The 17,092-nt window shown below is 40.9% G+C and overlaps 1 protein-coding gene across 2 annotated transcripts in view; it reads left to right on the plus strand.

Moving 5' to 3' along the window:
• Positions 1-15,679, plus strand: part of Rbbp5 (RB binding protein 5, histone lysine methyltransferase complex subunit) — a 28,102-nt gene extending 12,423 nt beyond the window's left edge. Inside the window, exons 5-14 of one of the 2 annotated variants that reach the window (XM_028764669.1) lie at positions 453-615; positions 2,465-2,574; positions 3,505-3,624; positions 3,711-3,864; positions 3,962-4,033; positions 4,505-4,622; positions 5,880-5,949; positions 6,478-6,707; positions 7,608-7,799; positions 13,774-15,679. In XM_028764669.1, the coding sequence (XP_028620502.1) occupies positions 453-615; positions 2,465-2,574; positions 3,505-3,624; positions 3,711-3,864; positions 3,962-4,033; positions 4,505-4,622; positions 5,880-5,949; positions 6,478-6,707; positions 7,608-7,799; positions 13,774-13,802 (1,258 nt within the window). In that variant the 3' untranslated portion in view covers positions 13,803-15,679. The remainder of the gene's footprint in view (positions 1-452; positions 616-2,464; positions 2,575-3,504; positions 3,625-3,710; positions 3,865-3,961; positions 4,034-4,504; positions 4,623-5,879; positions 5,950-6,477; positions 6,708-7,607; positions 7,800-13,773) is intronic. The other variant, XM_028764670.1, reaches the window with a different exon arrangement.
• Positions 15,680-17,092: the final 1,413 nt, after the last annotated feature.

Raw genomic sequence — 17,092 nt, forward strand, 5'->3', positions numbered from 1 at the left:
AGACTTCTTTAGAATGAAGAAGCAGTTTCATATTAAGACTACATTTAAGGAAAAGTCCAGTATTCCATTATTCAGACAGAGCTTACATTTCTCGGGGATCTCCCATAGTCTACTCTGTGGGTATGCTGCTCATCATATGTGCCTCAGGCTTGGGCCATGTCTGATATATATACACATACATCTGCTAACATAGCTAAAATCAGTATTTTGTTTTTACTTTATTAAGTATCTTACTGGTTTACTGAATATTTTTAATGACCAGCCTTCATTTGTCAAGCTAGGCTTCATACTCTGAGTCTGTTATTAGATTGTAGATAGTGTTTTCACCATTTCACATTTGTTGGAGCTGGGAGAGCCAGTGAGGAAAGTAGTCAAGGATCAGGGAGGAAGGACAGGGACTCAATCTGCTGATGCCAAAGCAATAGCCAATATGTGTTCATATTTTTAAACAGGAACAAGGTTCTCGTGTGTCCCATGAAATCTGCTCCTGTCATGTTGACCCTTTCAGATTCCAAACATGTTGTTCTGCCGGTAGACGATGACTCGGATTTGAACGTGGTGGCATCTTTTGATAGGCGAGGGGAATATATTTATACAGGAAATGCAAAGGGCAAGGTAAGCTATGAAGTTAGTGAGGAAAACCAGGTGTCTGCCTTGACTCTTACTTGCTCTTTCTGCTTTAAGTTTCTGTTAACCCTGGAATAATCCATCACTTAAATGTAGCTAAGTTTTCTTTCATGCCTTGATAATAATTTCTGTACTTTGAATTAGAGTAAACAGATTATTTGATGGATGGATAGATAAGGATGGAGACAGTGTGGTGGCTTGTTTTATAATTCTTCTAGCTCTTGGGGAGCACAGACAGGAGGATTACTCCAAGTTTGAAGACCATCTAAACTAAATAGTAAGGTCCAAGCTAGTTTGGGACTACATAGCAAGACTGAAGAAACTAAGAGAGAGGAAAAAAAAAAAAGACTGGGTGAATAGCTTAGTTGTAAAGTCTTGTGTGCACATAAGTCTGTGAGTTTAATCCCCAGCAAGAGCAAAAAGGAAAGGACAGAATGTTCTTGACCATTAGTAGTAGTGAAGAGAATATTTAAATGTTGCAACTGGAACACACTGATGAGAATATCTTAATATCTACTTATAGAAAACCCAGTTTTCTATAAGTAGCTGGGTGGGAGGCAATGTGTGCCTTTAATCCCAGTACTCAGGAGGCAGAGGCAGGCAAATGTCTGTGAGTTCTAGGCCAGCCTGGTCTACAGAGTGAGTTCCAGGGCAGCCGCCAGGGCTACACATAGAAAACCTTTCATGGGGGCTGGAGATATGGCTCAGCGGTTAAGAGCACTGTCTGCTCTTCTAGAGGTCCTGAATTCAATTCCCAGCAATCACATGGTGGCTCACAACTATCTGTAATGGGATCCACCGCCCTCTTCTGGTGTGTCTGAAGACAGCTACAGTGTGCTCATATAAATAAAATAAATATATCTCTTTTTAAAAGAAAAAGAAAAGAAAACCTGTCGTGAAAAACAAAAAAAGCAAAAACCAACCAACCAAACCAGAAAAAAAAAACAAAAAACAAAAACAGAATAAACATGCATATACATGCACACTCACACAGAGAAACGTGGTATAATTCAAGCTATTTTAACCTATAGTCCTCAGACTATCATCTTTTTTTTTCCCCTTCAACTTGCCCTTTAGAATGTTTGGAAGTGTAGACTTTTTGGGGAGCAGTACATTGTTTTTTCTGGTAGCAGCTTTTTAAAATTGTCATTAAGATATATTTATTAACAGCTGTAGAGTACTTGCCTCCATGAGTGAGGTCCTGGGTTCTATCCTCAGGATAAAAATAATATATATATAAAGAAGTTACACACAAACCTTATCCTTGTAAGCATTTTAAAATGTTAAGCTCAGTGGTACTCCATGCATTCCAGCCTCACGACCATCCTCTGCAGACCTCCTTTATCTTGCAGATTGAACCACTATTAGGGAGTCTGTCCCCAGGCCCTGGCAGAGTCATTCTGTGTCCTATTGTTGAATTTGACCACTGTAAGCACTTTATGGAAGTGGGATAATAAATTTCCTCATTTGCAACCAGCATATCTCATACAGCACGGTGTCCTTGGGGTGACTGTTGTACTGTGTGTCAGAAGTTTCCTCCTCTTCAGAGTTCAGTCATATAGTACTGTGTGTCACAGTTTTCCCATTTGTCTGTCACTGTCAAATGGTTTGTTTCCACTTGATAGCTCTTATGAATAATGTCAAACATGTTCTCAGAGTAAGTGGTTAAGACTCTATTGAAAGAAGTAAAAAATAGTATCCGTTAATAAGATTAAATATATAGGAATAGAGATATTTGAATTGTTACCAGGTCTCTTCACAGTTTAAAAACAAGTCAAATCTAATTACTATTAGTCATCAGAATATTTACTTTTTATTTTTGTTCTGTAAACTTCAGATCTTGGTCCTAAAAACAGACTCTCAGGATCTTGTTGCTTCCTTCAGAGTAACAACGGGAACAAGCAATACTACAGCCATTAAGTCAATTGAGTTTGCCCGGAAGGGGAGGTGAGTAAGGCCTTGTCCTCTTTATGTATATGGAATTTTTGTAACAGAATCTCATCACTATTCAGGCTGGCCTAAGTCTTGTGGTTCTTCTACCTCAGCTCTCTGAGTGCAGAGATAATGGCACTAACATGCCCAATGAGGCCTCAGGTTTGCTTTAGGGTTTTTTTGGTTTTTTGTTTTTTTAGTGATGGAATGCAAATAATAACTTGCATTTATTTATCTATTTTTAATTTATTAATCATTATGTTAATAATTATTATTGCAGTGTGTGTGATTTATACATTTTATTAAAGCTGTTAGAATTGCTTACTGTCTAGTTTTTAGGTTCATAAAATGTCCCTCACTGACCAGTAGTCACATTTTTGTTGTTGGAAGGTTATCAGGCAGTTCCGTTACAGAAAGATGCTTAAGTATCATTGCTTAAAAATCAAAGTGCCTAGTACATAGACCTGAGTAAAGATCTTAAATAATGCCCTTATTTTCAGCAGTGCTAGGAACAAACCCCAGGGCCACCCTCAGGCTAGACAAGTGCTCTAAAACTGACTTGCACCCTCAGTCCCAAGTAAATAAACATCATTAAAAATACACACTTAGCTTATTGATACATAAACAGTCATACTGTGTTTAAAACAGACCAGATAAATGAAGTATGTGATTATTGAACATTACATAGGATGTGGATTAAGCCAGGCTGGTTCAGTAGTCTTGGATCTTGGTTCAATCCAGACAGTGTTAACTGAGGCTTGAGGATACTCAGGATAAAGCACTTGTTTTTTACTTTACTGGTGTGGAGTGACAAGAAGATATACATGGGCACTGAATCTTGAACATTCTTAGTTTCTCTCCATTTCACTGGTCTAAGAAGTAGCAATAGGAAATGTTAACAGGAACAGGTTTCTGACTTGCCTAAAACCCCTCTTTTTTCTGTAGTTGCTTCCTGATTAACACAGCAGACCGAATAATCAGAGTTTATGATGGTAGAGAGATTCTAACGTGTGGAAGGGATGGAGAGCCTGAGCCCATGCAGAAACTACAGGACTTGGTGAATAGGTAGGTATTGTTGCCAGAAGAGCATATGACTGACCTTCCCTGGGCTCCTGTTCCAGTTTCTCTTGGGGATGCTCTTTGTCTTTTAGGACTCCATGGAAAAAATGTTGCTTCTCTGGGGATGGGGAGTACATCGTGGCAGGCTCTGCAAGGCAGCATGCACTGTATATCTGGGAAAAGAGCATTGGCAACCTGGTGAAGATCTTGCATGGGACCAGAGGGGAGCTCCTGCTGGATGTGGCTGTGAGTAGGGCAGGACATTGCTTTGGTGGCACACACTCTAGAATGGCTTACATCTGTTCTCACAAACAATTCTTCTCTCTCTTAAATTACAATTTAGTGGCATCCAGTTCGACCCATCATAGCTTCTATTTCTAGTGGAGTGGTGTCCATTTGGGCCCAAAATCAAGTAGTAAGTATTGTTCTGGTTGATTTGCTTTGAAACTAGGTATTTTATCAAAAAACTGTCATACAAAGTAAGCTAAATACTACTTTAATTACTTTGTTTTGCATCTGATCCTTGTAGCCTAACACAGTTCATTATATTTAGTGGCACTTCAGAGGGGTGTTCTTAGTTCAGAGCTGGTTTCCAACTTTGTTTCCATGTGTGTACACTTTCTACAACTTTTTAACATTTACTTTGCTTTCTTAAACTACCTTTGTGAAGTACATTTTGAAAGGATTAAAGGAAATTAATAAACTTGAAGTGCTTATATAGAAAATAAATCAAGATGGCAAACCCTTAGATACCTAAGATTTTAATCTCTTATCCCAGGTTTGATCTTAGAATGCTTAGTCTGTTTCATGCTGAAGATAAGTTGTCAAAACTTACATTGTTACTGATTTTTTTTTTTTGTTTGATGACTTGTCTGTTTTGTCATAGGAAAATTGGAGTGCATTTGCACCAGATTTCAAAGAGTTGGATGAAAATGTAGAATATGAGGAAAGAGAATCAGAATTTGATATTGAGGATGAAGATAAGAGTGAGCCTGAGCAGACAGGTGAGGCCTCTCCACCGCAGATGGTATTCCAAAAGGAAAATAATTGTCTTACTTAATACTCTTTATTAAATTAATGAATGAATTTATTTACTTTGTGTGGTAATCGTACTTAAAGCTTCACCTGCCACTGTTCTCTCGTGAGTATGTAGTTTTCCCAGTCTTGAAGAGTCTGTGTGTGTGCTACTTACAGGCTCACGTGGGCATTGCCAGTGCTCTGGCAGCGCTCGTGACCTTTCACCTATATTTCCTGGTGAGTTACAGGTTGTTAAGTGAGGATCTACATACCCCACACTCAAGGCACAGAGGTGTGCTCAGGCTTCGTTGACGGTGTGTCTTTTGGTACATCTCCATTTGTAGTCAAAGGGTCAAGAGCATGGGCTCTGGTACTAGGCAGCTTTTGGCAAACTACTTATACTTGAATGCCTCATCTCTAAGGGGATAATGGTAGCACCCCTGTCTGTGCATTGTAGCGGATAAGTGGATAATTCTTGTAAAGCACTTAAGTGTATGCTCAGCCTCTACGAAGAACGCCGGAGTCTTATTATTATGATCATAATCGTTGTTATTTTTAACCTCATCTTCTAAATTTCTGAATAGGAATTCCCTGAAAATAAAGCTCTGACCTTTTTTATTTGCTGTTTGGAGGCAGAGTCTCACTGTAGCACAGCCGGACCTCAAACCCCTAACCTTTCTGCACCAGCCTCCCCAGGGCTGCGAGTACGTGTGTGCATCACTACTCCCTTGAGATTTGACTTCTCTTTCAGGTTTTTAACACAGTATGAACTTTGTACATACTAGGTGTGTATGTATGTGCGTGCATACATATGTGTATGTGAATGTTTATTATGCCTAGCTGGCATTGTAATTAAAGGACAGATCTTTGACAGCTGGGCAACTTCATGGTGCTAAGAATTAGGGAATTGGATTAAAGAAAAGAGACTTGAATCTCTCCAGCTTGAAACTGCTTTCACTTTGGGGTTTTAGGTAACTTACATCTCCTTGGATTTAGATAGTTGTAGATGTAGATAGTTTTGTACTGTATTATGTTGAAATGATCTGTCTGTTCCCTGGGTAGACTGTGAGACTTACTGAAGAGCTGTTCTCGACCTCTTCGTTGTCACTGTTTCCAGTGTTAGTATCTAGTGGGGATTCAGCCCTTACTGTTAAGTGATTGGATGAAATGAACTGTTGGGTTGTTGTTAGGTGAAAAGCAGTTTACCATTTCTTTTCAAGTCTCTCCACTATTCTCTCCTACAGGTGCTGATGCTGCTGAAGATGAGGAAGTGGACGTCACCAGCGTGGACCCCATCGCTGCCTTCTGTAGCAGGTGAGCAGCGTCCAAGGCTGAGTGTTGGTCCTGTCTCTTGTGCACTGCCCAGTGTCCCCAGCTTTCCCTTCGCTCCCAACTGCTTACTAGTAGAATAGAGAACAGTCCTTTGCTGAAGAAAAAAAAAAAATGTGATACAGATTTTAAGTAGCTGAAGTAAAACCAAGCATGGTGGAGCTTACCTTAATCCCAGCACTTGGGAGGCAGAGGTAGGGATCTCTTGAATTTGAGGCCAGCCTGGTCTATGGAGTGATTTCCAGGACAGCCAGTGTTATACAGAGAGAACCTGTCTGGGGGTCTGAAACAAACAACATAAACAAACTGCAGTAATGAACTTAGTCTACTTAAGGTTGTGAGCTCACTGTCCTCCGACCTCATTTCTTTTCTTCATTTCAGCTTTCTTAAAGTCTAGAGCTGTAACTGTTGTGTGTACTAAATATAGGCACAAGAAGAAAGGCTGAAGGGCTTGTGGTTTAAGCAACTATCTCCTCTTTTTTCCAATCCCTTGTCTGATCCTGTTCCAAATAGTGATGAAGAGCTGGAAGATTCAAAGGCTCTATTGTATTTACCCATTGCCCCTGAGGTAGAAGACCCTGAAGAAAATCCGTATGGCCCCCCACCGGATGCAGTTCCAACCTCCTTGATGGATGAAGGGGCTAGTTCAGAGAAGAAGAGGCAGTCTTCAGCAGATGGGTCCCAGCCACCAAAGAAGAAACCTAAAACAACCAATATAGAGCTCCAAGGAGTGCCGAATGACGGTGAGAGTCGCCTCTTTACTCCCCATGTCTACAGGTTCATTACTTCATACTCGTGGGCACAATACATAATTTCCTACTTGAGCCATTTTTATTTTAAAGGAGTTTCCCATGAGTCTTTCTACATGCTTTACAGCTCTGTGATGATTGAGTTTGTATTCACTTTTAAAGTGAGGACTCTGCCCTCCAGTGTCATGCCTAAGATGACACACTTTGTCTTCTGACACACGGCTCAGGATTTGTTTCCTTGAACTGTTTATCCCCTCCTCTCCCCCATAGAGTAAAGTGCCAGTCAGAGCTACATGGTTATTTCTTCCTTCTTGCTCTTACAGTGGGATTGGGAGCTTTTATTACCACATGTTGCAATGACAATTGTACAGTCGCTGATGTACATACCTGATTCCAGGCACCACTGTGTAGTGTCTATACACCGCTCATATTTTCATCTGCCCTGCAAGTTAGTTTACTATTATTATTCTTTGCAAAGGAGAAAAGTTGGACCAAAGTTGTATAACTTGTCCAAGGTCTCACAGAAAGTGGTGGACTCAGGCCTCTTGCCTTGGTCTCTTCATTTGTTTTCTGATCGATCCTATGCCTGTGCTGTCCTACACACTACTGTGCAGGCTTGGATCAACTCAGTATGAGTGAGTATTTTAATTGTTTTCTGATTTGGAGTTGCAGTGGCTTGGTATAAACCACATAGATTGTATGCCTTTGGTCTAGCAAGGATTGTCAGTTTAGTAGACATTCGTTTGTAGTTTAATAGTAATCAATTATTTTTCTTAGAGTAGTGATATGGGACACAAAAGCAATGCTCTTTGCACTCAAAGGTCTAGTTGGGATGCAGGACCCAGGTGGTATGCACTGTCTTTCATGGCTGTCTGTCTGTCTGTCTGTCTGCAGAAGTCCATCCACTACTGGGTGTGAAGGGGGATGGCAAATCCAAGAAGAAGCAAGCAGGCCGGCCTAAAGGATCAAAAGGTAAAGAGAAAGATTCTCCATTTAAACCGAAACTCTACAAAGGGGACAGAGGTTTACCTCTGGAAGGATCAACGAAGGGTAAAGTGCAGGCGGAACTCAGCCAGCCCTTGGCAGGTAAGGACACATTGGGAGCACCGTCCGGCTTGCTTTGTGGCCTTGCTTTGTACAGCTCCTGACTTCCTTTAACTGCAGTGGGATTTTCCCTCCCTGTCTTCCTTCCTTCTCCCAGCATCAAGTAGTCTCTTAAGTTCAAACTGCTAAGGGCAAGCTAAACCAAAAGTTAATTTATTCATTGGCCTTCAACCCTAGGTCCATAAGTAGATTTCAAAGGTCCCAGATACATACAAAGTGTTATGTGAGTGTTTTTATGGGTAAGAACCCCCTAGTTTCCACTAGATTCCTATAGGAAAATCTATGACCCAGAAAGCTATGAGCCTCCAGTTAATACATTTCTTAGTCTGTATCTGTCCTTGGTGTTTAGTTTTTACATTTTTATTTGTAGATTTTTCTTTAGTTTGTCTTTTATATGTACCCCAAGATAAGTAGCCAGAAATACAAGCTGGTTTGATATAGCACCTGACTATTAAACTTCAGCATCTACGTACCTTTGAGATTCTCAAGAAGTAAGGTTCTTCCTTGACAGTTTGTTATCAGTACCATAATGTTAAGGGAAAAAAAAGGCTTTGAGGTTTCCTCCAATATTTGACAATAGGAGGAAATTGCCAAAAAGACAAGAGTGTAGCTTTTTAACTTGTAATTGTCCTTTAGGTTGTGAGCCTTAGCCTTTAACATCTGAGCCTTTCAGCCCCCAACATACGAGACACGATTGAGGGAGTTTTATCAAGGAATGGAAATACCTGTAAACCAGTTAACTCCTGTTTGTTTGAAAAATAATGATCAAGTTGGAGCTCATCTTCACTTAAATGTCCTTGGGACTTAAGTCTGTATCTGCCCATTAGACATACATGTCATACACACACACACACACACACACACACACAGAGAGAGAGAGAAAGAGAGAGAGAGATGCTTTGTTAATATAATACTCTTTTCTGTGTGTGTGTGCCTAATTGACATAGGTTAGATGAAAGGTCAGTGGTTATATTTAGTTTTTTCCCTCCACTTTAAAATTTAATTTAAATGTATTAAAAGTGAATATGATAAATATTATGCTGCAGAATTCCTTGTTCAGTTTGTACTTTTGCTAGTTAATTATTGCCTATAAATAGGAATTATTTTCTGTAGAAAAATTGAAAAGGCAAGTTGGTCATTAGTCCCCTAAGTTTGGTATATCTAGACTTGAGGTTTTCACACTGCAGCACTGTACCACTGAGTACAGCCAGTATGGCTGTTAGAGTTTCCACCTCCATGCTGAGTTCTGAGGCTGTGTGTGTGGATCATGAAAGAGTCAGCAAAGACCACAGATCAGTAACTGACTACAGAGGAATAGGTACTTGATTGTTACAGACAAAAATTGTCTTTCTATAGCCCATGTGCATAAGATTAACAGTTAAGAAGAAACCTAATGTGAAGCTGGAGTAGGTTTTCCTGGCACAAAAAGCCCAGTTGCTTTTAGCATGATTTAAAATGTGGCTAGATGTATAAAATTAATCAGAGCACTTTAGGACAGACTCTCCCTGCTTCTGCTTGTTTTTCTTTTCTTAAATCAAAGAAAGGGCCTCTCACCATGTCACAGACCAGGCTGACTTCAAACTTCGAGAGATCTTCCTGCCTCTGTCTCCAGAGTGCTGAAGTTAAAGGTGTGTGCGAGCATGCCTAACTTTTTTCCCCTCTAATTCTTCAGGACCATTCTATAAAGACTTGGGGAATCTGTGTTACAGCTCCAAGGAGCAGCATTTGCCCAACTTGTTCAAGGCCCTGTGTTTGAACTGTATCACCAGGAAAAAAATAGTTGAAATTAATCTTGTGCTTTTCAATAGGAGATATATATATATATATATATATATATATATATATATATATATATATATATATGATAAACAACTACAGAATTTTAAAATTCTAGAATTTTAATAATAAGTTTTAATGATAGAACGACTTAAAATTTCAATTTTAGTTCATATGTTCACTAGTAGCCACCGTAACTAAATTTCTAAATGAGAACCAAGATCAAAATGTTGGAAAGTGTCTTCAGTCCTAGAGAATGAGCTTTTTATTCCTCAAATTCCTCAAATAAAGAGTTGCAGTAATATTCTGACTTGTGTGAGGTGCCTACTGGGTATTCATGTAGGCCAGCATTTCAGCTTTGAAGAATAGGAACTCTCCTAGGGTCTTTGTGATGATGACACATTCAGTGTCACCTTATTTAGCCTCCAGGTTGCAGGAAGTACTGAGGCATTAAAGGTAGAACTGTGTCTTTAGGAGCAGGGTAGTTCCGTGCTGGCTTGTCCTAATTGCTTCTGGCAAGCACTGAAGTGGATGAGCCTTAAGAGGAGGCAGCTATTTAACAGCTCTGTCCTTAAGGACTAGAGACTGCCCCTGCTGAGGTGAGAGGACGATGGTTTATTAGGGGCAGAGCAGCTCCTTCCCTGCAGCTCCTCCCGACTGCATGCTGCGTGTGCTTCTCCATGCAACTCTGTGTCCTTCCTGTGTTCTCCTTTTCCTGAATGGAAATCTCCAGAATAGACTAAATACCACAACCTTTAGTAAAACCTCAGCAGGGATCTTGAGGCATGGTTCCAAGACCTTCAGAGGGTTGCTTGTGGCTTTACTGACAGGTTAGTACCATTTGGAACTTTGTGAGGCTGCAGATTTGTTTTGAGTTTTACATAATTCTAGAAACACTGCTTTCAGAGTAAGCTGTCATATCTTCTGTGCAGGGTTCTTTGGTTGAGTCAAGGGCTTCTTCATTCAGTAGCATGAAGGGTTTGGATGTTCTTGAGCAAACCTGGAGCTACTGTGGCCCAGGCGCCTCTAAGGAAGCTGATAGATAGTTTTACAAGTAACCCATGTTATTTGGTACTTCAGATATTTTCAATAAAAGATAGTATATAGCAATTGTTAGCGGGCAGTGGTAGCGCACACCTTTAATCCCAATACTTGGGAGGCAGAGGCAGGCGGATTTCTGCATTCGAGGCCAGCCTGGTCTACAGAGTGAGTTCCAATACAGCCAGGGCTACACAGAGAACCCTGTCTCGAAAAACCAAAAAAACAAATACAAAAAAAAAGGAATTGTTTTCCACCAGATATTAAAAAAATAAAACTCATCCAAAATACCTGTAGCAGAGATCTCTTTAAATATTAGCCCACAGTGTCAGGTATAGGTCAGTGTTAGAACTGGCCTAGCATGTGCAAGGCCATAGGTTCTACTCTCTGCACTGCAGAAACAAAACAGTCTGCTCTGAGGATTGTGTTAAAGGTTCATTTCTGTGCCCCCCCCCTTCTTTTTTGGGGGGAGGGTAGGTGGGGGGACAGTCGGGGCAGAGTCTCTCTTTGTAGCTCTGACTGTCCTGGAACTCACTTCATAGACTAGGCTGGCCTCAAATTCATGGAGATCCACCTGCCTCTCTGCCTTCTGAGTGCTGGGATCAAAGGTGTGAACTCCTTTTGACTGGATAATTTTTGCATTAGTGTCAAAATTTTGAGGACAGAATTGTAGGGGTAAGCTGTGTTATGCTCCAGCCAAATAAATGATAGCTCTTTATTAGTATGTGCAAATGGCCGTTTACTACAGAATACATTTTGTAAACCTTAATGACTCTTAACAAAAAGCTGCCATTGTATGTTACATGTTACAACAGACTAAGGATCAAGAGGAAATTGGAAGGCAAATAGACCACTGTCAATCTGGAGTCTGGGGCCACTGACTCCAGATTTTGATGTCCCATACCTTGTTAGTGTTGAATTGCATAGGAGGGCCAGCACTCATGAGGATACCTCTCAAGGAAGCCTGATAAGAGTAACCCCGAGTTGGAGACTCTAGGGACAGGCCTGTTGACACCATTGTCTAATCTGTGTTTCTGTTACCTTCCCGAGCTTGAGGTGAGAGCACAAGCTCCATTTTCCTTGTTACCCAAGACTTAAGATTCCTCACCAGCACAATGCCACAAGCACTGGTTTGTCACAAATAGAATCTTACCCCGCCCCCCATGATAGACACTAGTGGCTTGATATATACCTGGATCCGTTGAAGGTGTCAAAGGCCAAAATGAGCAGAAGAGCTGCTGCTTAGAGAAACACCATGCAGATTGCCTTACTTTGGAGCAACTATCACTGCCTTCTGGAGTTAGACCTATCTAATCACTTGCCACAACCCTGGTTAGAAATGCCAGTAGTGAGTTAACTGCTCATTTACCCTTCTTTCTCTCTTTTTTAGAAATAATTACTCTCTCAAAGACTAATTTATGGGTTCTACTAAGACTTGATACCTAGTTGGATATTCTGTCTCGTTCTGTATGATCCTCCTAGTTGACCAATGAAGGATTGGAAATCATGTCTGAATGTTCTCTTTAGCCATCCTGAATTAGGCTCTACTAAAATAGATCAAAAATAACTGAATCGCAAGCTGAGTTTTTTTCTTCATATTGTTTTGCTGGAGATTTCCTGTATGATGCAACTAAGTATTGTTTCTATGAGCCAGATGCTGCAGGCCTTGTAGAGCTGTTTTCTTACATATTTCCTTGCTAGTAGTGTTGCTTGCTCTGATTTTAGTTTGCTGCCTAATGCCTCAGTAAGCCTCTATGTGTAAATATGCATGCTGTCTTTCTTAAGGGTGGGGATGATAGAGGACTGTGAACTATTTTGGACAGTAGAAGGTACTCATTACTTGTCTGGAGTACCTATTTATTAAAGGTGTCAACTTGTAACCAAACCACTTGTTTCCATCATGATTAATAGTTCGATTGGCAGTGCTGTGCTAATTTGTAACCTGAAAACTCAGTTGGTCAGGGTACCTATGGGAGCAGGTAGTGAAAGAAGTAAATGAACTGAGTCTAGTAGACTGTATTCTGTTATCTTAAGTTTTAAATCAACTCAGCAAATTCTTTGTGTTTTATATTGAAGGAGATTTGAGAAACAAGTGCCAAATACAAACATGTCTTTTGAAATTATAAAGTTTTACTTTTATCAATACAGAATTCAGTAGAAAGCTTGTATCTTGTCTTAATTTCCATCTGTCCTCAGCAAGTGTGACTGCTTTTATTGTCAGTTTTCGTTTATATATTAGAGCTTCATTTTAAAAATAACATTCAGAGCTGGAGAGATGGCCCAGTGGTTAAGAGCACTGACTGCTCTTCCAGAGGTCCTGAGTTCAATTCCCAGCAACCACATGGTGGCTCACAACCATCTGTAATGGGATCTGACGCCCTCTTCTGGCATACAGGTGTACATAGAACACTCATTCATAAAATTAAAAAATCTTTAAAAAAATAAATAAAAATAACATTCAGAGCAACTTTGTAAATGAACACCTTTCTTTTATTACTTATGCAGTTACTTTTCACCATTGTCCAACTCCAGGTATTGTGTAACCCTCACTTAAGTTCTACCCAGGAGGCGTTTCTTCACCTTGTTCTCTTTTATACCTCTTAGTTAATATCTTACAGCAGCCCATTTAAAGATGTCCCTCAGAAGTTGAACAGCTTCTATGGAGTCATCAGGGAAGTGGCTATTTGATCTTACTATTCAGGATTCTGTTCTCTTAGCAGTTCTTGGTGCACAGAAACACAGACAGTAGGTCTTGTCAGCATCATACCTCATCTGGGCTCCAAGATAGTAAGGATGTGACTGTCACTTAAGGAACAGTGGGGCTTGAACAGAGGATGTCTTATTCACTGTTAATCTTAGTGACTGCTTGGTCTAACATGTGAAAGACTGAAAGGGTCAGCACCCTTACTTTGTCTGTTGCAATCACCAGAGAGCCTGGTCATCAGCTTAGCAGTTATATAGATGCGCATCCATTTACACTCCTCGGAACACATTGGGACAGTGCTGAAACAGGATGGGTGGTTGTTCAGTGAAGAGTGATTGGGAGTTGGGTTATGCATATTTCTTCAAAGGGATACATCCTTAGCCGATGTATGCCTGCCTGAAATACTAAAAGGAATCTTTTGGTGTCTAATCTCTTTAGCAGGAGGAGCAATCTCAGAACTACTATGAAGACCGTGAAGTTCTTGGTTCTTCTCACTTTGTCGTCAGGTAGCCTTTGGACAGTGTGGCCAATCATCTAAGATTGGCTTTAGTTGAAAACAAAGGCCTCTGCCTCCCACCTAGGAGGTGAAGGAGTGGATTTTATGTTTGAATGAAGAAGTGAATTATGGAAGAAGAGCACACATCCCTGCCTTCCCTTTCAAGCATAAGTCCAAATAGGCTCTCAGGAACGAGGATGCGTGAAGACGCCAGGAGATTTGACCCACTTCAACTTCACACGAGGTTGTGTTGCTGGTGAAGAATGCCCATGTTTTGTTCACCTAACTGTTGAAGTCACACCTTTGGACATGTCATTTCCCATCTCCTGTTTGCCTTCCATCCTCAATGCATGTCCTCGAGTGACTTGTTCTTTTCTGAAAATTTGCTACCAGTACCTAGGAAAACTGATGCATTTTCTGTTTCTTTCATTCATAACTTTCCCCTCCTGAATGCTTCCTGTATTTCTATATTGTGTATAAAGGTTGGGCAGAAAAGCAAGTGCTCGAAAGATTTCAAACTGGCAGGAAAGGAAGGAAGAGAGAAGGCCCATATCACTCTGTCTTACCAGAACCTTTGCTCAGGAGGCTGGGCTCTAGAGAATCAGGGGTTTCCCTTGCATTGCATGTTTTCCAGTATCAGATCTGTTTGAATAATCATGGTTTTGGGGTATGATTAGTTTTATCCATCTCCAGCTAAGAATCATCAGTAGTTTGTATATTACTTTACCTGTGTTGACTTCCAGAGTTAGAAACAAAGCAAGGTGTGTTTCTCCACAAGGTTTGTTTTTTATGGGTGTGGCGCACTGTGCAGGGACTGACCTGAGATCCCCAAAATCAAAGCAACAGCAGCCCACTTGAAATCAAAGATCAGGTTTGTTCGTTAAATCATTTCCTGTGGAGAACCTGTCCCCAGCAGCCGTAGTGTATCCTTTCCTGGAGCCACGTCCCTTTTACTGTCTTTTCACTCAACTTCCTTTCTGTGAAAGGTTGCTTAGCTTTTTACCCTTCTCTTTCTCACTCTGGCTCTCTCTGCATTTGCTGTTCTTTTAATAAAAATAGCAAATTGAATGGATTTGTACAATAAGTGTTTGAAATTTTCTGAAAATCCAAAGTCAGGAAGCCGAGTGTGCAAAGGGTTAGTGACGCCTCTGGCAATAGCTTGACTTGCCCTGGGTCATACTCTCTCAGCACGGAAAGGAGGTTTAAATACTATGCTAATTGTGAAATCTCTATCAGTTGGTGGAGGCTCCTTCAGACAGCCAAACCCATTGATTACATTGTACTGTGGGGTAGAGGTGACAGGGGACACAGCAGGAAGTCTCCAGTGTCATTCTGGTGCTGCTTCCTCAAGTGTGAGTGAGACCAATGGTTGTGATTGGTAAGTGGCTCACAGGACATGTTTTTATTTGTACACGTTATCTCCATGTCATGTCTGTACAGCACATCGTAGTGGTGTGCAAACTGATACAGGGGTTCCTGCCTTCCCTGTGTGAAGTGGCTTGATTTCCTCCATCTGGATGCTAATGCTGTGTCCATTTCCATTAACGAGCTACTGAGTAAATCAGCTCAAACCCTGCCGGATTGTGTCTGGCAGCAGCTCCTAATAATTATTTATGCTTTTGGAATCTTTTCGTCAGCTTCTAGAACCTTCCATCCACTTTCAGCTCAGATTTTTGATTGTGTAATATATGTATATTCTCTTCTTCCTTGCTGTGATCTTCCCTGCCTCTCTCTGTTTTGTTTCTTAAAATGTTCTGTAGTTTTGTACAAGATGAGACTTAGCCTTGGATACTTCTTGCTAAAGCTTTAATGCTTTGTAAATAAAATTGGATGTTTATTAAACCACAAGTATACATGTTTGTTTGTAAACACTGCCTGCTCGTAGACCTCAGCAGCCACCTTTGTGTTTGCGCAATAGACAATACGTGTGGCGTTTAGATCTGTCCTGTGGTCATTTGGATCCGGAAAGGTCAGGCAGTTTGGAGTTCTTCTGTTGTACAAACTAGAAATAAATGATTTGAGTCAAAAGCTGATGTTAATGAAAACAGTCACATAGGAATTTCTCTTCATACTCTTTAACTCCATATAAGTTTTGAAGAGGCCACAGTGCTAGGCATTCTGGGAGGGTACAGTAGTGCACTCTAGAGGTTCTAGCCTTCCAAAGATCCATGTTAGTCTACATGTAGTTAAATTCTTCCTTGTTAGTCCTGTTCTCTGATGAAGTAACTTTAACACCAATATAGAATAGTCACTGTCTCATAGAGACTAAGATGGCTCAGAAACTCACTGGTTTTAATGATTACCACATCTGTCTGTTTACTAATCTGTTCTGTCACTAAGAACCCATCTTGAGCATCATAGCTGTTTCATAGCAACCTTCACTGATGCAAACAATGAGCTCCTCTGTGATGTCTAGAACTGACTAGAGTCAGGCAGCATCATTTATCCTCAGTAAGCAGGTCCTGATTCACTTAGAAGAGAGTACCTGGAACAGGACGGGCTGCCTCTGCGCCCTCATTTGCTCCTTTGGAAGGGTGTGTTGGACTAAATTCTCCCTCAGTGCCCTTTAGTGTCTGTAACTCGGGCTGGTCTCACACTTTGTGTGTAGCTGAAGGTGACCTGGAACTTGTGATCTTCGGTGATCTTTGTGAGTGCTGGGAAAAGGGCTGTGCTACACGCCCAGTGTGTGAGGTGATGGGGAGCAAACCCGAGCTTCACAAATGCTCGGCAAGTGTTCTGACGCACTCCACTAAAGCTTTTTCTTTTCTCAGTCTGTTTCTCAAAAGCCTGTTTAGCCCAGGCTGGCCTTGAGTTTGCCAGCAGTCCTGCCTCTTCCAGGCTGTTGTCACTATGCCTTGCTTTCCATTCCTTTGAAAGTCTGTACAGAGAAAGGTAGTTAACACTGGGAAAGGGGTTTTCAGGCGCGGTGTTCAAAGTGGCCTTCCTGAAATGGACAAGGGGAAAGATGGGAATTTAGTGAGTCAGGTGACTCCAGTCCAGAGTTATCTCTTTTGTTTTTTCAAGACAGTGTTTCTCTATGTAACAGCCTTGGTTGTCCTGGAATTCACTCTGTAGACCAGGCTGGCCTTGAATTCACAGAGATCCACCTGCCTCTGCCTCCTGAGTACCCGTGCGCTGCCACACCCAGCCAGAGTTATCTTTTTAACAGATGTGGTTTAGATATATTCATAGTAAATTATTCAAGATACTCAATATCCTAACCCAGCCTTGCCTCACCCCTTTCATAAGACTGGCTTTCAT

Source organism: Grammomys surdaster, unplaced genomic scaffold, assembly GCF_004785775.1.
Source record: "Grammomys surdaster isolate TR1022 unplaced genomic scaffold, NIH_TR_1.0 145, whole genome shotgun sequence".
In the NCBI taxonomy this organism is placed as follows: domain Eukaryota; kingdom Metazoa; phylum Chordata; class Mammalia; order Rodentia; family Muridae; genus Grammomys; species Grammomys surdaster.